The sequence below is a fragment of the Myotis myotis genome, unplaced genomic scaffold (assembly GCF_014108235.1).
Source record: "Myotis myotis isolate mMyoMyo1 unplaced genomic scaffold, mMyoMyo1.p scaffold_m19_p_7, whole genome shotgun sequence".
Classification (NCBI taxonomy): Eukaryota; Metazoa; Chordata; class Mammalia; order Chiroptera; family Vespertilionidae; genus Myotis; species Myotis myotis.
In genome coordinates this window covers 62,573,906-62,597,174 of record NW_023416379.1, presented here as the reverse complement: position 1 = coordinate 62,597,174, position 23,269 = coordinate 62,573,906, and the positions used below count along the sequence as shown (strand labels likewise).

The 23,269-nt window shown below is 35.7% G+C and overlaps 1 protein-coding gene and 1 pseudogene across 15 annotated transcripts in view; one reads left to right on the top strand and one right to left on the bottom strand.

Annotated features, from left to right (window-relative positions):
* SENP6 (SUMO specific peptidase 6) overlaps window positions 1–23,269 on the top strand; it is a 119,475-nt gene that overhangs the window by 44,465 nt on the left and 51,741 nt on the right. For 9 of the 15 annotated variants that reach the window (XM_036318374.1, XM_036318382.1, XM_036318377.1 and 6 more), the window contains 5 exons: window positions 5,756–5,898; window positions 6,787–6,891; window positions 11,662–11,682; window positions 20,966–21,036; window positions 22,258–22,400. In XM_036318374.1, coding sequence (XP_036174267.1) covers window positions 5,756–5,898; window positions 6,787–6,891; window positions 11,662–11,682; window positions 20,966–21,036; window positions 22,258–22,400 — 483 coding nt within the window. Of the gene's footprint in view, window positions 1–4,909; window positions 4,976–5,755; window positions 5,899–6,784; window positions 6,892–11,661; window positions 11,683–20,965; window positions 21,037–22,257; window positions 22,401–23,269 lie in introns of those variants that run through there. The other 6 variants (XM_036318381.1, XM_036318373.1, XM_036318375.1 and 3 more) reach the window with 6 other exon arrangements.
* LOC118660116 lies at window positions 2,948–5,587 on the bottom strand (annotated as a pseudogene).

Below are 23,269 nucleotides of genomic sequence, written 5' to 3'. Positions count from 1 at the left end.
TTTGTTTTGTAAAGTGGAAAAAGGTCTATTTTAAAAGGGAAGATGGGGGAAGGAGATAATTGTATGATGCCTCTTTTCTAAAATGGAGATTGAGGACTTAGGAGCTGATTTTCTTAAAACTATTCATGCCTATTTATCCTTTCCTAAAGTCTTTTGTTTATTGGGGAGTGAGGGGGGGTGTGTGTGTGTGTTATAAATTCACTGTGGCTTATACGTCATCTATAGGTCCATATGGATCATTGCTTTAAACTAATATAACTCCTTTTCTCCATTTGAAAATGAACATGGAATTAGGAGAAAGCCTTTATTTTAGTTCAGTGTCTTGGTATTCTTCCCCTTCTCTCTCACAGAATAACCTCTTGGTTGTTGGGTTTCTATAGTTTCATTGTGCCTCTTTAGAATATATGTCTTTTATTAGTTCTGAAAATATTTTAGCTATTGTCTTTGTGGCTATTACCTTTCCCCTTTATTCTTTCTGGGACTTTTATTCAACATATTAAGATCATTTTTTTTCCCATATTCTTTAACCTGTATTTTACATATGAAATAAAAAAAAGGATAAAGAGCAGAGAAAGAAACGATCCTTGTACAATATTCTAGGTCATTTTCTCAGAGGTATCTTCTTTTTTTAAAAAAATATATTTTACTGATTTTTTACAGAGAGGAAGGGAGAGAGATAGTTAGAAACATCGATGAGAGAGAAACATCGATCAGTTGCCTCCTGCACACCTCCCACTGGGGATGTGCCCACAACCCAGGTACATGCCCCCGACCGGAATCGAACCCGGGACCTCTCAGTCCGCAGGCCAATGCTCTATCCACTGAGCCAAACCGGTTTCGGCGAGGTATCTTCTAATTTACTAACTTTTATATTCAGCTATAATTAATCTGCCATTTAATCTATACATATATGTATTTTAAAACATTTCAATGACATCATTTGTAGAACTTCTGTTGGTTCTCTTTCAAATTTTTCTTTTTTTAAATAATTATTTACTGTTTCCCTTTTTGTTTTAAGAACTTTTAAATGCCACCCAGCTGGCATGGCTCAGTGGCTGAGCATCAACCCATGAACCAGGAGGTCACAGTTTGATTCCCTTTCAGGGCACATGCCTGGATTATGGGCTCGATCCCCAGTGTGGGGCATGCAGAAAGCAGCCTATCAGTGATTCTCTCTCACCATTGATATTTCTCTCTCTCTCTCTCTCCCTCCCTCTCTCTGAAATCATTTAAGAAATATATATATATATATATGAACTTAAATGCCTTTAATGTCTCTAATAATTTAGTAGATTCTTTTAGGTTTTATTACCTGAAGTTCTTAGTTGCTAAATTTCCTGAATACTTGTTTTTTAGTTAAATTCACTATGTGGTGTGTGACGATTGTGTCGAAGATACCACATATTGACAATTTTTGCACATTTCGCTGCCCCAATGAAATGTGTATTCATGCAGCAGATATGTATTGAGCATAGTATTCTAAGTGCTAGGGAGAAAAACAGACAAGCTTCTTGTTCCTGTGGAGCTTAAATTCTAGTAACTGGCTACTCTCATTAGTTACTTAATGATTAATGTTATAATACAGGGGTTGGCAAACCAAAGCTCACAGACTATATCCAATCTGTAATCTATGGTCTATGAACTGAAACAGTTTTTACATTTTTTGAGTGGTTAAATCAAAAGAATACTATTTCATGACACTATTTCACTATTCCCTGACTGAGAATCGAACCAGTGACCTTTTGGTGCATGGGATGATGTTCAACCAACTGAGCCATACCAGCAGGGCTAGTTGAAACAATTCTTTGTGGGTTTTTGTTTGTTTTTTTTTTGTCATTCAGGAGGTTATTAAATTGTTTATTGATTACACATGATAATGGATGATCACAAACCTCATACCCATGTATAATTTTACCTGGTACTGTAATTCAATTTAGATATATTGTATAGTCTGTGCCAACAATCATTAATAACCAAATAAACTACATGACTCTGCTTGGGTGACCCTTTTAATGGTGAATTCCAGATCACAGCACAATAACTTGTCAATTCAACTGCACCAAAGTTTCTGAAGACAATGCTCTGTGCCCAAGCAGGTTGTAAATAAATTTCAAATGGAACCCAGCATCACCCTGAAGGAATTCTAACTTCACACTGTTGGGGTAATTTACAAAGATGCTTCAGAGCAGACTAACTTTACACAGCACATTTTATTTTATTTTTTTATTGATTAAGTTATTACATATGTGTCCTTATCCCCACATTACCCCCTATCCCCCCCCACTCGTGCCCTCACCCCCCTGTTGTCCATGTCTGTTGATTAGGCCTATATGCTTGCATATAAGTTTTTTGGTTGATCTCTCCCCCTTACCCCCACCCTCCCCTACCTTCCCTCTGAGGTTTGAGCACATTTTTTTTTTTTAAGACACACTTATTCAGAGTCATGATCAGACTATTACATTTAGCAATCAACAGCATGGGTGCAAAAAAATTTATATTAAAATTTTTTGTTGGAATGCTTTACACTCTTTTTTTAGTCATACCTGAGGGTATTTTTCCATTGATTTTTAGAGTGGAAGGGAGGGGAAGAGACAGAGAGATAGAAACATCGGTGTTAGAGAGACACATTAATTTGGTTGCCTCCAGCAAGCACTGCGACCAGCGCCAGGGATGAGCATGTAACAGAGGTATGCGCCCTTGACCAGAATCGATCCTGGGGTCTTTCAGTCCGCAGGCCAACTCTATCCACTGAGCCAAACTGGCGAGGACTGCTTTACACTTTCTACAGAACAGAAATTAAAATAACCTGTTATACAATTAGTCACAAATACAGTCCTCTAGTTTTTTGCCCATTCACATGAGTATTGTCTAACACATGTCTTCTTTATAGCAGCTAGGCCCTATCACCACTGTGCCTGGTTTAGTTCACAAATCTGCTGTAATCTGTACCTTCCCTGTCACTTCTCTGGCTCTCCTCTCCTGCTAAGCTTTGTTTCCTGACAGTAATTAAAACCTCCTGCCACAGACGTAGCTACTGCTGTAACCACCGTAGCTACCTTGGTTTTGTGGTATTAGCCTCCACCACAATAGGAGCCACAGCTTCTGCCTCCAAAGTTTCCTCCTTTCATAGGCCCAAAATTTGGAGACTGATTGTTGTAATTGCCAAACTCATTGTAGCTTACACCACCTCCCAAATTGCTTCCATCATTACTAAATCTATTATAGTCATCCCCGCTGCCACCATATCCATCACCATCATGGCTGCCACAAAAGCCACCTTGACCACTGAAGTTTCCTCTATGAACAAAATTGTCATTCCCACTAAAACCACCTCTATGACCACTTTCAATGTTTATAGGACCACTTTGAGCTCTGGCTGGATGAAGCGCTGGCCATCTCTTGCTTAGATAGTGCTTTCCTTACTTCACAGTTGTGGCCATTCACAGTGTGGTATTTTTGAGTGACAATCTTGTCTAGAGTCATAGTCATCAAAGGTTACAAAAGCAAAGCCTTTCTTTTTGCCAGTGCCTTGGTCAGTCATGTTTTTAACCACTTCTATTTTCCCATGCTGTTCTAAATAATCTCTTAGGTGATGCTCTTCATTGTCGTCTTTAATATCACCGACAAAAATCTTCTTCACAGTTACTAGTAAGTGAGCACCAGGTCTTTAAGAATCTTCTCTTGAGACCACCCTCTTTGGTTTCACAATTTTTCCATTCATCTTGTGAGGCCTTGCATTCATGGATGCATCCACCTCCTCCACAGTGGCATAGGTGACAAACCCAAAGTCTCTGGAGTGCTTGATGTTTGGATCTCTCATCACCACAATCTGTGAGTGTTCTCCATTGCTCAGAATAGCTCCTCAGACTCTCATCGGTTATTTCAAAGCTGAAACCTCTGATAAATAGTTTCTGCAGCTGCTCCGGCTCTTTGGGAGACTCTGACTTGACGACTTTAGGAGAGGAGACACCAATGATGCTTGCTTTGGGGCATCCACTAGCAGAAAGGTTTTTTTGTTTTTGAATATAAGTTCATTGATTTCCGAAAGGAAGGGAGAGGAAGAGGGAGATAGAAGCATCAATGATGAGAGAATCATTGATCAGCTGCCTCCTGCATGCCCCCACTGGGGATTGAGCCCACAACCCAGGCCTGTACCCTGACCTGGAATTGAACCATGACCTCCTGAGGCATGCTGGCCGGGCTAAAAAATTCTTAAGAGGAAGGATTAACTTTCTAAAGGAATTTTTAGTATAGTTCCTTTTGTTTTTTTAGTTAGAGGAAAGGTGAGGAGTGAGAGAGAGAGACAGAGACAGAGACAGAGACATCTATTAGTTGCCTCCCACCAGGGATCAAATCTGCCACCTTTGGTGTACAGGACCAACTGAGACACCTGGCCAAGGCAGTTCCTTTGATTTGAGATGTTCTGCATCCTGATGATTTTCGGTCTTTTGGGGAGTAACATTGCTTGTTTTGCCTCTTGTTAACAATATTTATATTTCTACAAACAATGCTATAAAAATTTACGCAGTGTATTTTGGGAAAGCATAGTCTTTGAAGTTAGATTGGTCTTTTTAAAAAATACTTATTTTTATTTATTTTTAAAATATTTTTATTGGTTTCAGAGAGGGAGAGAAAGATACGAACATCAGTGATAAGAGAGAATCATTGATTGGCTTCCTTCTGCTTGCCTTCTACTGGGGATTGAGCCCTCAACCCTGGCATGTGCTTGACCGGGAATCAAACTGTGACTTCCTGGTTCATGGGTCAACACTCAACCACTGAGCCATTCTGTTGGGCCATTATATTGTCATATTGTGATCTACCCAAATAGTGATATAGATATGTTTATATTATCATTTGAAAGTATGAAAACATCTCTGGTTTTGTGTTTATATAGAAACTTTCATGCTGAAGCCAAAGTCATTGTCCAAGTTGAAATGAAGTAGAAGGCATATTTGGCTGTGCTTTCCTACAGGTATCAGCAAGACCTGTTATGTAGGGGAAATGTGTATTTTTTGCTCTTGTGGGAAAGAGCTATGCTAAGATCCTTTACCCTCATCCCTTCTGTTTTTGTACTTTTTTTTTTTATTATTATTATAAGAGAAAGTTTATTTAGAAAGTTACAGAGGTAGTAGAAGTGAGCCAACTGGGCTGCATAGGCTCAGAAAATAAGTTACAGAAGCAAAAGAAGGGCTCTAGGAGTTTAGGAGAGAAAAAGGCAAAGGAAATCTGCCTGGGGCTTGGGGTAAGGAAAGGCGTAGGTGTGCTCTGTAGAGAGCATGCCTATTTTTCTTTTAATCTTCTCAAATATCTTTGGAGATATTTAAATGAAAAGAAAATAATATTAGCCCAGCTGGCGTGGCTCAGTGGTTGAGCATCGACCTTTGACCCAGGAGGTCATGGTTTGATTTTTGATCAGGGCACATGCCCAGGTTGCAGGCTGTATCTCCAGTATGGGGCATGCAGGAGATAGCTGATCAATGATACGCTCTCATCATTGATGTTTCTATCTCTCTCCCTCTCCCTTCCTGTCTGAAATCAATAAAAATATATTTGTAAAAAAGATAATAATTTCATAAATACCCATGTTCCTTTATGTGTGTGTTGTCCTTAGGAAATAAAAGCATTATAGTTGAATTACTCTTCTATCCATGCCATTGCCCTCCTTCCCACCCCTCCCTAATAGCTAATGCCACCTTTTTATTAAATTGGTTTTCAAATAGTTGTTGATAAATTATGGATTTTTTTTTTACAGTTAAATCGTCAATCTGAAATTGTTGCTACTGGTTCTGGTGATTCTTGGAGGATATATGCAAGACGAAACAAGTCTGAAAATTTTAAACCTTTAAAGGGCAACCCAATTGGACTTAACATGTTGAGCAACAAAAAGAAGTTGAGGTAAAGGCACTTCAACCTTTCTTAGTGGTTGTCTTAGTGAACCACTGTTACTGATATGACTGGCTGTTACATCTTCCAGAAATAGGGTTGAAAATCACTATTTCATTTCTACTTTGTCAATTTAGAGGCGGGCAGCTGAGGTACATAATAGATTAGTAACTTTTTAGTTAGTGGCAGAATTAGAAGTAGAATTTAGAACTCATTATTTTCTTTACAATTAACCTTTTATATTAGCATGTAAGAAAACTAATGCTCATGGTTTAAAAACTTTTTATAATAGTCTCATTTATAAATAGAGAATAAGGACAGAAAACATCTGAATTAACTTACTAGAAATCTTATAATACTAAGCATTTATTTAGAATTCATGATTTCTATTCTAGTGTTCTACGGTTCTACTGTTTATCATCTTTCATAAACTGGATTGGAAACATCCTGTCCTATATAATAAAAGTCTAAACGTAAATTGTCCCCTCGAGTTCGACCAGGAGTTCAACCTGGAGTTTTACTAGGGGGCAGGGCCAGCTGGCCAACAGCCCGTGGCCCCTCCTCCTGGCCCGCCCCATCCCCAACCCCCCCCCCCCCACCACCACCGATTGGGGGCAGGGCCATCCCACCAACCACCTGCAGCTCCCCCCAGCCAGCCTGGCCCGATCTGGATAGGCTGGCCGGACCCCACCCATGCACGAATTCATGCACCGGGCCTCTAGTTCAGAGATAAATTCAGAAAGTGGAAAACTCTTAATATACAATTTAACATGGCCAATTGGGTTTATACATTTTTTTAAGTGGTTTTCTGCATGCACTCGGATTTTAAAGGATTTATTTTGCATACGTATATGTAATTTTCCCTTGTTCAAATTATTCTTTTTTTTCTTGAATTTGTAGTGAAAATACACAGAATGCATCATTACGTTCTGGAACTGTTATTGATGGTAGATGTTTTCATCATGCTAACGCACAGACACCAGTTGTAAAAACAGCAGCTCAAAGGTAAGGATTCTAATTGCCTTTGTTTAGTATACATATACTATGCCCTTTAATAGGAGTTTTTTCACTATATTTTTAAAACCATTTTTTTAAATTTGTGAAATTTTACTATTTCTATTGTTTGTAAAAATCATGTCTCTGAAATAACTCATGTCATAGAATTTTATTCTTTTATATTTGTTTTTGAATAAATCACAGAGATCTTTTTTATTATATTTTAATACACTTTTTTTATTGTTGATAGTATTACAGATATCTCCCATTCCTGCCCCCCTCCCAGCCCCTACCCACCCTCCTCAGGTCTTCACTACCCTATTGTCCGTGTCCATGGACTATACATACAAGTATATAAATTCTTTGGTCTATCTCTTCTTGCCCTCCCAACCTCACATTGAAGTATGTCCTATGGGTCCTTTAAATGAAAGCCATTTTATTGCATTATATTCCAGTTAACTTACACTGATTTTATTACATTGGAACTTACAGTATTTGACAGAGAAATCTTCAGCTGGTAGTTTAGCTCTGATGAGTAACACTACAGTTATTACCTTACTTTCTTTATAAGGCTCATAGGATTTTATAGTATCAAAGTAAATCAAAATATTAGTTTTAAATGTTTTAGAAAATTTTGTATTTTAGTAGTTTTAATAGATTTTGATGTTCTCATTGGCTGTGAAAGTACTACTTGAATCTTGAAATAATGGGGAAAGCTTGGTGTTTTAAATGCTTTTGAGGTTTTTCATAACCATCCAAAAATGATTATGAAATTTCAATTCTGAGTCAATTTCAGTTTACTAAAAATTCTAGGACACCAACAGTCAAATAATCTCTTTATTTTTTGCATTATGAATTGTTACATAAAGATTTTTATAACTAGTAAAATTTAAAGATTTGGTATATATGCTAGATGCTATTCTTCATTATTTAAAAATACTAATCTAGACTGCTACTCATTCAGAAAATGTCCTATCATAAACCGTTGTTATGTTTACTATTTACATAGATTTTCTATAACATATTTTTTACTTAAAAATCTTAAATCTTAACTGGAGAGCATTATGCTAAGCAAAATAAGCCAGTCAGAGAAAGAGAAATATCACATTATCTCACTCATTTGTGGAATATAATGAATAACATAAGCTGATGAACAAAAAGAACCAGAGACAGAAGCATCGAACAGACTGTCCAACCTATGAGGGAAGGCAGGGGGGAGGCAGATGAGGGGGTAAGAGATCAACCAAAGGACTTGTATGCATGCATATGAGCATAACCAATGGACATAGACAGTAGGGGGGTGAGGGCATGTTCTGGGAAGGGGGTGGGGGCAGCCGGGAAGAGGTCAGTGGGGGAAAAAGGAGACTCGTGTATACTTTAAACAATAAAGAATTTAAATTTAAAAAAAAACAAAAAAAAAAAATCTTAAATCTTTCTCATGTATTAGGATAGTAAAGAAAACCCGTTTTTACTAAAATATATTAGTTTTTAATCATATTTTTCCACATAAAACATTTGGGAAATTCAACTAAAAAGAAAGAGAAGTCACTGCACATACCAAAAATTGGCTTGCTTTATTACAAAGTACACAAATAAATCAAGCTCTCTGGCCTGCATGTGGCACAAACAAGAGACTAAATAAGAAAAAGAGAGTAATTAGGGGGAAAGAAGAAGGAGAGGTATAATTTTCTCACACATTGATCACATTGATAGATTCCACTGCTGGTAAAGATCTGTGTTCTGGATATTCTGAAAATGTGCTCTAAGTTGAAATACTAATTTATGATCTAGTGATATGTTCTGCAACCAAAATTATTACTCCTTTTGAAGTTTGTTAGTTTGAATTTATTTACACTATGACTTCTCCTAATTCCCCTTTTCTCATTGGTTATGTTAAAAAACGGACTTTATTCTGGAAATTGGTTTGTTTTGTTTTATTCCTGGTCTGCACACTTGTTATACCATGCATGTTCTAGAAAGATTAGATTCTGTTAATAGGAACTGATATTCACTAGTAAAATGTTTCTTAAAAATAAAAAAATAAAACCTGAGTTAGTTTATATTTAAAGAAACAATCCTGAGTTAAAGTACTTGAGAAGAAAAACTAGAGACATTAAGAAAAACAAAGTTTTGTCAGCAGGATAGATTCTACTTTTATTCTTATTTATAGAATAAACATTTCTTATACCTCCTATTGCAGCATACCTGTCATTAAAAATATTTTAAAATTCAAAGACAAGTCATTGAGAGTTTTTCCAATTTTCTTCCTTCAAAAACATTCATTTCATACTACATACCAGGCATAGGTGAGGTACAGAGTAGTCAAAGATGAATATGACAAATTCCCTGCCTTAAAGCTCAGGTCTGATTAAGGTAGAGCTCAGAAAGCAAGTGAACAAACAGTTGCATGGTAATTGCAGTAGTACAAAGTATGTGTAGTACTGTTTACAGAAAAGGAAAGGGTAAAAAATTCACAAAGGAAATATTAAAGTAACTTTTGAGTCTACTAGATAAATAAGAACACTGCATGCAGTAGAAACCACATATTCAAAGTCATGAAACAAAGATAGTTGCTTATTGGTTTTAGTTAGTGTAGGCCTCAGGTCGGGGTAGCACACTGGCTTTTATAGCTTCTAATTTTTATATTTTCAACCCTTAATTTGAAATTAAAGGAAATGCCACCAGTTGGTAATTCACACATACAGTCTATTCTTCTTGGAGTGTAGTATAACTTATCTCGTAAATAAATCAGACCTGCTTTTTGAATAAGATATGGAAACAAGTATGTCACACCTTTTTAATCTAAAAGAAATGAATGAAGATTGTTAACGTATCAGATCAAATTAACTACTCTGGGAGAATATTATGATTCCAGTCTATATTCTTACTGCTATTTCAAATGTTAATTTAATTCATATTAAAAGATGGGTTCTTGATTTACTAACAGTGATGGAGGAGGAGGGTAGTATTTGGTATGGAAAAAAGCCAAAATTAAAAAATGTATATAACTCGATACCATCTTAACCTCTAGTTTTCATCAGTCTTACTACAAAAGCACATTTAGTGGTTTATGTTTTATTTACATTTCACTTTTTGTTTTTTGTTTGTTTTTATTAAGGGTAGGTAAAAAGACTTGTAAGGCCCATAGGGGAAAATGAATATCTACAAAAGCACTTATACACCATAAATGGGAAAATGGGCTGCTGGAATAAGGAAGATTTAATTACTAATGAAAAGCACTACTTTGAGTGAATTTTTGAAGTCCTAAATCAAGTCATGGACACCAGAATCAGTCAGTCTTCCTTCCTTCCTTCCTTCCTTCCTTCCTTCCTTCCTTCCTTCCTTCCTTCCTTCCTTCCTTCCTTCCTTCCTCCCTCCCTCCCTCCCTCCCTCCCTCCCTCCCTCCCTCCCTCCCTCCTTTCCTCCCTCCCTCCTTCCCTCCTTCCCTCCCTCCTTTCCTTCCTTCCTTCCTTCCTTCCTTCCTTCCTTCCTTCCTTCCTTCCTTCCGTCCGTCCTTCCTTCCTTCCTTCCTTCCTTCCTTCCTTCCTTCCTTCATTTTTCTTTTAAATTTTAAGAGCACTGGTACATCGCTAGTTCAAGAATGAGATAGCCCAACAAGAATATAAGTTAACATTTTTACAAAGTCCTACATTACTAATTAGACTTCCTTCCCATTTGTTAAAAGCTTTTTTTTTTTTTTTAAGTATGTAAGCTCCTCTAGGGCAGGACTTGATAATAAATACAAATTGAGGAAATTATAGATGTTCCATGACTTATAAATTAGATATATTACATATTCCCTCATTTTCTGTTATTTATACAACTTAAACTTATTTTGTACAGATCGTTCCATTTTTTTAAATAGCCAAGGTAAAATTTGAAATATGGCATCATGTAAGTTTATAGTAATGCTTTTCTTACTATTGAAAATATATTTTAAAAATTAGCATTTCTTTTCAATGTTGATTTTGTAAAATCAAATTACCATATTTCCTTTTTCTTTCTTTTTTCTATTTTGCTAGGATTAAATTGGTTTTACCTGTGTGTTCCACATGCTAGGAATACAAGAGTTAATATGGGGACTTAAGGATTTTGCGAACTGTTTTGCTTAGTTCTGAATATTTAGTTCCTTTTATAGTAAAGAGGAATATTTCTAGAATGTGAATTTTATTCTAAATTGAGGGCTTTTATAACTTTATTTTTAAGTAATTGATGTTGATAGCTTTTTATGTTTTCTGTGAACTGTGCAGAAAGGTGGATCTTTTATACATTGGGATTTTGATTATAGGCCATGACCTTATCCCACGCCTTTCCTTGTATCCCAAACCATATACTAAGGCTTTGGTGAAAAAGTTTCAACCTTAAAATTTCTTTTTCTTGCTCAGAAGCAAATAATCACATCTAATAACAGGGTTGGAACCACTAAATTTTTGTATAACTTTCAGGCAGTTGTGTTGTTTCTTGAATTATTTATATAACTATAAAGTAACATATATACTCAAATGTTGGGTGGTTAATTAAAGCTTTCAAGAATTTTTCATATCTTTGTATATCCTTTTTTCTTCTTTAAATATGTTTAGATATAAAGTATTTTCTGTATTGACAAAAATTGAAAAACAATTTATATATCTGACAAGATTCAAAAACATAGTATATAATGTGTTTAAAACAAATTAATCACATTAGAGTTTTGCCTTATTTACAATTACTAAAACTACAGTGATATATCAAAAAATGAGGTCTTGCCTCTTACATTTTTTTTCTTTTTCATGTTTTAAGCAGTCTGGACCAAAAGGAAAGGTAAGCTTAATATCGATGAAATTAGAGCATGGATATAATATTAAATACCAAATGATTTGTATGCTTTGAAAAGTATCCATTGATTAGAATCATCGTTAAAACTTGGTAATTATTTTAATAAAAGGAAATGTATTAATAGAAAAACATGATATTTGGCCATGTTGGTAATGTTTCACCATAATTCTTAGTATAACATTTTTTCATGAATGGTTATATACTTATGCTGATGTGTGACTTCTTTACTTTTAAAACTAGTATGTTCCAGTGCCTTAGTAGTAAAGTTGATTTTAGTTCTATTACTAAAATCTTCCTTATTATATTTTACACTTTCTAGTAGTGTGAGGGGGAAAAAGGAATTAGAATACCTGAAGCTTGGCGTTAAAATTCTTAACATCAAATGTATTCCTATTCTGACCCAAAAATTTGTAACAGAATTTTATGATCATTGTTTGTTCCCTATGTAACAATACTGACAAACGCATTGTTCTTTTGTAGAAATGTTGAATAATGTAAATAACACGGGAACAAATTTTTAAGAACACATTTCTTTTAATAGTGAAATGGCTGTGATTCTTCTAAGGCAAATGTCCATAAGCATAGCTTCTTTGCTCAGTGTATGGATGTAGAATATTTAATGCATGTACATATTTTTTTCTTGCTTTTCTGAAAGTTCAAAAGCATTTTCTGAACCCTCTACCCAAAAAACAGGTTAACAGCCCTTATATTAAACAAATACTTTCATGATATTGGTGAATGTCAAAAGAAGAGAGAGTCTATGATTTTAACTATATAATTTTAACTCTATAACTTTGTTTAAATGTATAGAGAGGGCAAAGAAGATAATGTGCAGTATTTTATAAAACATATATTCCATCTTCATGAACACGAAGTTTCTGAAATATAAATTTAAAGATGATCTTGTCAGTAAAAGTTTTGGGCATATTTTATAATTCTGAAATATATCACAAATATATTACTTGCTTTAGATGAATGGGTTGTGTAAATATTTTACTATTTATCTTCTGGCAAAGAAAAATTATTTTCCCATTGTGTCTTTTTGTTTTTGAGTTAATCATTATTCTTGTCAGATATAAATGAGTCATTTTATATTTTTAACTCATAAGTGACTATATGTTTTGGAAAGCTATTAAGATTTTTTAATAAAATTGCTAAAGAATGCACATTAAGTAACTCTTAATACAATTATATTGAAACAGTCTCTTATTTTATAAAAATATATTCTTTCTTGTATGCTATATCATAAGATAGATAAAATATAGTTACTGTTACACTATCAGAATAATATAACAATTTTAGGTTATTTTTTTAATTTATTTTTTGTTACTGACAGTATTACAGATCCCCCTCCATTCAGCCCCCGGCTTTCCTGGCACTGTTGTCTAAGTCCATGGGATATGCATATATGCATATAAATTCTTTGATTAATCTCTTCCTGCTCCCCCCACCCCCACCCCCTTCTCCTATGAGATTAGATTATTCTCTTATTCACAATAGCCTTGGAGGTTTTATATTAATTTTTCCTCCCACTGTTTTGGCTTCTTAGACATATATCTGTAGAGGAAAGTTAGCATATATTTCCATAGCTGTGTGCCAGGCACTCTTCTGGGAGCAAAAATTCCTACTAGCCTCTTAAGCTTATATCCTTCTTTTTTAAAAATATTTTTATTGATTTCAGAGAGCAAAAGGGAGAGGGAAGGATAGAAACATCAATGATGAGAGAGAATTATTGATCTGCCTCCTGCATGCCCCCTACTGGGGATCAAGCCCATAACCCAGGAATGTGCCCTAACTGGAATTGAACAGTGACCTCCTGGTTCATAGGTCGATGCTCAGCCACTGAGCAACACTGACCAGGCTTACAGCTCACATTCTTGTTGGAATAATACTGAATAGGAGTCAGATGTAGAATTAAGTAACCTTGCATTATCAATAGGTATATAACTTACTCTAAAATGGGTTTGGTAACATATACCCAGTTTTAAAGGAGATTGTGAAAAACATATCAGATAATTATTTAAAACTTATACACTGTAAAATTTGAAATTGCTGTAATAGTAATAGCTACTGAAATTCTTTCAGTCTTTTATATTAAGATTAATGCCAGGGACTAGATATGCAGCAGCAACTGTTTTTAAAATAATTGTAGGGAAAACACCTGAGTGATTTAATTCAGTCGCTTAGTTACTGTTAAGTTGAATTTTGCCCATTAATCCTTTGGGGCCTTATCTAAAATTATTTTGCATTTAGCTTTGTCAGAGATAAACAGAAGAACTTTTGCATCAGTAGATTTTACTTTGTAAATTTTTTCACATAAGCCTTTCCCCCACTTGTGAACACTGAGCCACATTTTTTTTCTGATCTTTGAGGAGCAATGTCCCTTAAAACATAAGGAACTATAAATCTCTGAACTAAATTTTTTATTTATTAAAGAGAATGGTTTATTGAATAAACAAAAAGTTAGGTAGTTGTAGAAGATAATGTTTTCCCCAGTTTTTTCATTTGTACTGTATACTGGGCACAATGAGGTGTGTTTTACGTGTAAAACCAAGCTGGAATAAATAATAAATAAATAACAAGATTAAGAGCTTACAAACCAAAAATTTGCTGCCAGCTTCTTTGCTGTGGGTGACTTTGACAACTTGGGTGACTCAAATTTCTTTCTGATTCATAGACAAATGGGTTGTGAATACTGTGGCTGTGGCAGTACCAGGAATTTAGAATATTTAATCTATTAGAACTCTCTTGGTTTTGTTTTTTCCCCCTCCGTAGATAAAAAGAATCGTTAACCCAATATTAAATTGAAACATATGGTGATTTTCAAATTTAAACATGGTAGTGAATTTTAAAATAACAATAAGGTCTAAAGTTGCAAAGTACAGTAAGAATATATATGAAATACTAGAAATGCTTACCTAAGGGGTGTGTTTGAAAAAGCAAGCATTATAATTAGAGATTATATAATTTTTAAAACAATTATTATTAGAATCATGATGCATTTCTTTCTAATCATTTTCCCTAATAACCTTTTAATATACATAACACATAATAATAAAATATAACTGTGTATTCTGAATTTTCACCTAACAATATGCCCTACCATTTTTCCCCTACCATTAAGTTGGCTTCTAAAAATGATTTTAATGATTTCATAATCGTTTGTCCTGTAGATAAATAATCTTGTTTACCCTTTAGCCCATTTCTGGTTATTTTTTACTGTTATTTATGACACCGTGATGAACAGCTTTGTATATAAATCTCTAAATGCATCTAGTAAGATACAGCTCTGGGAAAGGATCCTTGGGGCTAGATTACAAATGTTTTTAATGCTCTTGATAAGTACTGCTGAAATGTTTTGCAGAAAGGCGATACCAATATGTAATAGCATTATAAATTGCAGTCTCATGGTATTTGAGAATAAAATTATATTCAGATGATACTGTCTTTCTTGTAATTATAAGAGTCACCTTGCAAATTACCACTTGTTCGATCGATGGCACATGCACTTTCTGAGCAGCACTTCAAAACATTCAAATAAGTGAAAAATTGGGTCTCTGAATGGTTTGCCTCAAAACAAGAAAAGTTCTATTGCAGTGGTTCTCAACCTTCCTAATGCCGCAACTCTTTAATACATTCCTCATGTTGTGGTGACCCCCAACCATAAAATTATTTTCGTTGCTACTTCAAACATTGTTAAGCAAATAGAAATATAAAAATTAACAACTAATAAAATGAAAGGAAACCTTGAAGTCTATTAGCTGTTATAATAATTATGACCAAATTGAATAAATTTAATAAAAAGACAAACTGATGGGGTTAAATCCAGCTATTTTATGTTGTTACAAGAATGGGACATAAAATAATAATTTGTAAGTAAAGGGGTTTTAAAGTCACAATTATGCAAACAAGAAGAGAGCAGGAGTAGAATTTTAATAACAATGTAATGGTATTAGGGTAAAGAAGCACATTTTATAATGGACACAGTCTTTAAGAGTATAACAACTAAATGTCATATAACATTTGAAATAAAATATGCAGGAAGTTTTTGGTTAGAGTACAACTTTGAGAAATTTTAATACATGTTTTTGAAAATTAGACTATAACGTGAGTTTGGAATAAGGGATTTTAAATGAAAAATGAATACATTGGTTTATTTCATAGAAATTTATATCTTTTGAAATCAGAGCAATGAAAAGGTTGATAAAAAGGAGTTATCATTAACACCAAGCTTAAAAAAAAAAGCACCAGATCATGGTTTCTAATACCACTCTAATAAGAGGAATGTGGAGAAATGGCTGATTGTAGCGATGGGTTAAGGAAAACACAGAATGATTGGAGCTTCTTAAGTGTCAGAAACTAAGCAAGTATTCAAAAAAAACCAAAAGGGTACTTGTTTCAACAGCATTTATACTAAAATTAGAACAATACAAAGATTTCAATGGCCCCAGTACATGGATGACATGCAGATAGTTAAGCATTCCATATTTCTGTAAATTTTATGTTATTTATATTTTATCAGAATAAAAAAACAGCACAAAGGAATGAGTTTACATCAAAACAACACAGGAGCCAACTGGAAAACTCCCAAAGGCAGAAACTGAAACAATTGGATTATAAGCTAAAGTATAAAAAATATTTATGAGTGGTATAAATAATTGAATACATTTATTATTGAACTATCCTAGGATTTTACAAACTGCAATAAAACGAATTGGAGAAGTGGACGGCTGTTTATTACTAAATTCCAAGAAATAAGTGTAGATAACCCTCCCCCTCTTTAGAAGGTGGACCTTAACTATCCTAATTCCTTTGATGGGCTAGAGCAGCCGTGGGCAAACTACAGCCCCGCTGTTTGAAATGAATAAAACAAAAAACAAACAAACAAACAAAAAAAAGACCGTACCCTTTTATGTAATGATGTTTACTTTGAATTTATATTAGTTCACACAAACACTCCATCCATGCTTTTGTTCCGGCCCTCCTGTCCAGTTTAAGAACCCATTGTGGCCCTCGAGTCAAAAAGTTTGCCCACCGCTGGGCTAGAGACTGACTGACTTGCTTCCAAATAGAGCATGGAAAGGGAAACATAGTAACTTAAGAGTGGAGAAACCTGGCAAACAGTCCACTTTTGCCAAATGATCAAGGTTAGCATCAACAGTGATAAAAAATCACATTGATATCATGTACCACCTGATAGGTGATGAGAAGGACACTTCACGTCTGTGATACTGTTGCCCAAACTCACAGCCTCAGTCTAATCACAAGAAAAACAATCAGGGAGACCCAGGTTGAAGTGCATTCTACAAAATAATTGATCACTTCTTTTCCAGTGTCAGGGTGATGAGAAACAATACAAGACTGGGAAACAAAGAGGAGACTAAGGACACAGACTAAATGCAGTGTATCCTGGATTGGATTCTGGAATGAAAAAGATATTAGTGAAATAGCTGATGAAACTGAATAAAATCTGGAGTTAATACTAGTGTGCTTGTATTGGTTTCTTTTTTTGACATGTATGATGGTAATGACGGCATTAACATTAGGAGAAACACAGTAATGGATGTAAGAGAATTGTGAATTGTCTTTTAAACTTTTCTGCAAATCTGAAGTTATTCTAAAATTGTTTATTTTTTAAAACTTGTATTGCTGAGGCCTGTCTAACCTTTAATGAACAGGCATTCTGATAATGTAAACAATTTTGCAAACAGAAGCTCTTTAATTCATTTTATGTCACTTGTAAAATGCTGCATCCATGAGGTAAGGTTTTCTCTAAAATTTCTACACAAAACACAAATCCTCAGAACCTCCCCAAATCTCCTACCTTATATGGCATGACAGGGAAGCTTCTCTGCTTCTGCTTGGCTTGAGGTAAAAAAGAAATATCCACTGAGAAATTCAGTCCTAGACTTGAGTTTCAGATCAGTTTGGAGTTTGAAATTTTAGTATCTGTAGAGTGCTGGAACCCTTAAAGAAATTAACATAAAATTTGATCTTTTTTTTTCACCTAGCAAATCGTTTTAAAGAACACAGATAGTTTGTGGCTAGAAAGTTTGATTCTTTTTTCAAGTTAATGCTTTTATCCTGAAATTTGTACATTTAAATCTAAGGCATGCTTTTATTTCTGTAATTTATTCATTATAATTTTTAAAACAACTTAATTTTCCCTGTTCATATAGGGAAACATAGCCGTAATGTCTGAAATGCCCCGCTACTGAGGATCGAGCCCAAAACTTGGGCACATTCCCTGACTGGGAATAGAACTGGTGACCTCTTGGTTCATGGGTTGATGCTCTACCACTGAGCCACATAGGCCAGGCATAATAGTTTATTAACATTAAATTACAATACATAATAAAGTATGGATATTAAATAAGATATTCAGTGTGTTCCTCATTAGCTATGCAGAGCTCAGGGCACTTGATCAAAGAGCACAGTATATTAATGCAGCGTTTTCATCAATCAGCTATGATTTCATCAATCCATACACATTTATTATTGTCTCAGTCACTACTGAATAAACCTGTGCTTATAACATTTCCCAGAATATCTATATTTTCAGATTTTTTGGCTGCTCAAACTTAACTTGTTGAGAATCCTTAGCATTTAAGAATATCTGTTGCCCTGACCTTTTTTTTTTTGCTCAGTGGTTAGAATGTTGGCCCACAGACTGAAGGGTCTTGGGTTTAGATTCCTGGTCCAGTGGCACATACCCTGGTTGCAGGTTTCCCAGCCCCAGTAGGGAGGCTGCAGGAGGTAACCAATCAGTGTGTCTCACATCAATGTTTCTCTCCCCTCCTCCTTCCCTTCCATTCAGTGGAAAAAATATCCTCGGGTGAGAATTAGAAAAAAAAAAAAAAGAATATCTATTCACGGTTTTAAAAAATATATATTATACAGAGTGTCCACAGTTTTAAATAATATATATATACTAATAGTGTTTGGAATATCATCATATTTTGCTTTTAAAATCATTGTTTCTGTTGCAATTTAAAATTGGTATTTTTGCCCAGCTAGTGTGGCTAAGTGGTTGAGCATCCCATGCACCAAGAGGTCGCTGGTTTGATTCCTGGTCAAGGCACATGTGCAGATTACAGGCTCGATCTCCTGTAGAGGATGTGCAAGAAGGCAGCCAATCAAGGATTCTTATTGATGTTCTATCTCCTCCATTCCTCTCTAAAATTATATATATATATAATTTTTTTTTAAGTTGGCAGGGTGGAAATTGCCCACTTGTACCAAATGCTGCTCAATAATGAAGCCACCATTACTCATTAATATTAATGCAATTTAGCAGTATTCAGATTCTGGCATTGCTATTTAATAGTTGTGTGACCGTGGATGGGCAACTTAATTAACCTCGCTGTGCTTCCGTTTCCTCACTTATAAAGTGCTAATAATGTTATATGTTTTATAAGATAATTGTGAGGATTAAAACATTTAATAGATGGAAAGCACTTAGAACAGTACCTGGCACATGATAATCACTATTTGCTAACTGCTGTTACAAATATACTACTACCATTACTCTTATTATTTTCTTCCTTATGTCATTTTCATATTTTGTTTTTAATATAGGTAGTTTGACTTTTACAATACAGTATTAAATCTTTATAGGAAACTTTCTTTAGGGTTTTGTCTAATTTGGTATTGTTCACTAGTGTGAATGGATTTACAAATAATAGAATAACCTCTTATTTTTAATATCCTGATTAAATAAAATAGAAATAATTTTAGAAGCTTTTCTTTATGATATCAAAGTAGCTATTATAGTTCTCTAGTCAATTGCATTTTGCAAATCTTTAACGCTTTATTTATCCCATAATTAGCTATAGATTTTTTGCTTTGTATTTTAGGACCCTTATTTACTAAGGATTATTTTCAGATTCCTGAAAATCAATTGTATTTATTTTTATGTATTTGTATATATTCATATACAAATGTAATATATTTTTAGTATATTTTAAAAAGTATTATATTCCCATAATGTACTTATATTACAAAACTAAAATACTTGTATGATTGCTAGTTTTGTATATAACACTTTTTGTACTTATTTTGGGATTCTGCTCAGCCAATATCTTATTTGCCATGTATTCTTTTATTTATAATTAAAACAAGTGACAATGAAGTATTATGAGTTTTTTTGTAATGTGTTATTTTTTTTATTTTGAATCCTTACCTGAGGTTATTTTTTCATTGATTTTTAGAGAGAGGGAAAGAGACAAATATGATGTGAGAGAAACACATTGACTGGTTGCCTCCTGTATGCGCCTGACTAGAGCCTGGGCCAGGGAGGAGCCTGCAGTCAAGGTGCATGGCCTTGACTGGAATTGAACCCAAGACCCTTCGGTCTGCAAGCTGACACTATCCACTGAGTCAAACCAGCTAGGGCATGTAATGTGGTTTTTATTAACTGACTAGAAGCCTGGTGCACGAATCGAGGCCTGAAGTCCTTCAGTCCAGTCTGCACCCTCTCCAATCTGGGACCCCTTGGGGGATGTCTGACTGCCTGTTTGGGCCTAACCCGGCAGTCAGACATCCCTCTCACAATCCGGGACCGCTGGCTCTTAACTGCTCACCTGCCTGTCTGCCTGATCATCCCTAACTGCCTCTGTGTGCCAGCCCGATCACCCCTTACCACCTCTGCTTGCCGGCCTGATCGTCCCTAACTGCCCTCCCCTTGCTGGCCTTGTCACCTCAAATGCCCCCCAGCTGGACTGGGTCACCCCCATCTTTCCTCCCCCTACCAATCTGGTCACCCTCAACTGCCCCCCTCTGTTGGCCTGGTCACGCCTAATTGCCCACCCTCCCCACTGGCCTGGTCACCCCACACAGCCTGCTGTTCAGTCGTTTGGTCCCCCTCACTAACCCCCCTGCCAGCCTTGTCACCCCACGCAGCCTGCCAGGTTGCTGTTCGGTCTTTACTGTTACTGTGACAGCGTCCCGGACAATTTGCATATTCCGCTATTATTAGTATAGATTATGAAGGAAATGCCAAAAGAAAAATTCTAATTTATGCATTTGGGGAACTACTTTGAAAGAACAGTAATTTGAATGCCTGCTATGGGGTTTGATAAATTAAAAAGTCACTGACTTTAGGGATCTTATATTATTATTAGTATATTTCTGTGATACAGTTTTGTTATTTATAGTATCAGTTTTATATAGCAAAGTAGCTATGCTTTTAAAGTGTGTTTCCTCAATTTTTTCATTTTGAAAAATATGTTTTTTATTAGAATCAAACTATGTATATTCCCTTTTATAGGAAAGAATATCCACCTCATGTCCAAAAATTTGAAAATAATCCTGTCAGGTTAAATTGGCCCCAAGGTGTTGGTAAGTGTGCAGTTTTACCTGTTAATCTGTAAAATGTTTTGAGTAGTTGTCTGAAAGGTAGAAGTAAAGTTATGACCTTGGCTATAAAATATTCCCACTTATAAATATGTAAAAAAAACATTTTTTATAACTGACTTGAGAATTTACTTAATTTTGAATGAAATCACCAAGAATTGGTTGCGCATTCAGGTGATTACAATTTGAAATCTTTATTATTTTTGTTAAATTCAAGACTCAAATTCTTTTGGGTTGTAGCATCAAAATTGTATTTTTTTTTTAACTATATAAAACCATAGTATGCAAATTGACCGAAAGGCATAAAAACTGGCAGGACTGATTGCTATGATGTGTATTGACCACCAGGGGGCAGACACTCAACACAGGAGCTGTCCCCCAGGCCCCAGTGGGGGGTGGGGCTGGTGAGCAGGCAGTGCCAGGCCAGCCAAGGCGAGTGTGAGTGGGGGCCTCGATCACCTTGCCGGTCGCCCTACAGATTGGCCCTGATTGCTGGCCAGGCCTAGGGACTCTACCCATGCACAAATTCTGTGCACCAGGCCTATAGTTTTGTAATATTTTATCATGTAACTAGAGGCCTAGTGCATGAAATTTGTGCATGGGAGGGGGGTGTCCCTCAGCCTGGCCTGCGCTCTCTCACAGTCCAGGACCCCTTGTTTCTTAACTGTCCACCTGCTCCCTGCTCCTTGCCAATCGGCTTGCTGCTTCTCAGCACTGCCACGTGAACCCTGGCTGAGCTGCACTCCTGCATTGAGCTTCTGCTTTCTGGTGGTCAGTACGCATCATAGCAACTGGTCATTCCGCCATAATGGTCACTTAGGCTTTTATTATATAGATATGCCTGTGGGATCTGGCCAAAATCGGCTCTCCAACATTCTCCGAGTTGTCCTGGATTGCGAGAGGGTGCAGGCCAGGCCAAGGGTCCCCACCAGTGCATGGTCGGGGCTGGGGAGAGATGCAGGAGGTTGGCCAGCCGTGGAGGGGCCGCGGGAGGGCTCCAGGGCATGTCTGGCCCATCTCGCTCAGTCCCGATCAGCTGGACTGCGGCAGCAAGCTAACCTGTCTGTCAGAGCGTCTGTCCCCTTGTGGTCAGTGCACATCATAGCAAGCAGTTGAGTGGCCTTATAAGTATTTTTTCAAAACAAGGATCATGAGGAATTTATAAAATTTCATTTTAGTACTTTTGTTTTTGTCTCCTTCCTTTAGATCATATAATGAAGAAGACAGAAGAATCTGAATCATACTTGGAGTCAGAAATCAAAAGGAAAGTATCACAGAAACGTCACAGTACATATCAATCTACTACTCCTGTGTCTCCTGCCTCAAAAAAATCTTTATCTGATTTAGAGGTGGGTAGAGAAATTATTCTTTGTTGTTAATGAGATGGTGTTCTCATTAATACCTTTTTTAGTATTTATTGAATTTTAGGTGAACTTTTCTCATACTACTAGAAGAGACTCATAAAAGTTACATCAGTGCCATCCTGCAACATACTCCAAATAACTGCTCTCAACTAGAATTTTTAAAAAATTGATTTGAGAAAGAGTAAAGAAGGGAGAGAGAGATTTGTTCTACTTATTTATGATTTCATTGATTGCTTCTTGGATATGCACTGACCAGAGATCAAACCCACAGCCTTGGTGTATTGGACAATGTTCTAACCAGCTGAGTTATACCCAGCATGAGCTTCAAACAAAATTTTTTTAAAATGTATTTTTATTGATTTCTAAGAAGGGAAAGGGAGAGAGACATGGAAATATCAATGATGAGAGAGAATAATTGGTGGGCTGCCTCCAGCATGCCCCCTAATGGGAACTGAGCCCACAGCCTGGTATTGTGCCCTGACCAGGAATGGAACCTTCTGGCTCATAGGTAGATGCTTAATCACTGAACCATACCGGCCAGGCAGGAGTAATGTTTTTAGAGTGGTTAGATTTCCCTTCTCATATATGGATCTGGTAGCATCCAAGTATAATATATCTTGATAATGACCATCTCATTCTATCATTTCATTGTCACAACAAATATTTGTTTACTTAATTTCCTTTGATATGAGGCTCAAAGTATTAAAATATTTTTCTTTTATACTGAGTATTTCTCTTACAAAAAAAGATCAAATGGATAGTTGCCAGAGTGTAGGGATAAGGAGGGATGGGTGAAAAAAGTAAAGGGGAATGTAGTTGATAATATTGTGATAAGTTTGCATGGTGACAGATTA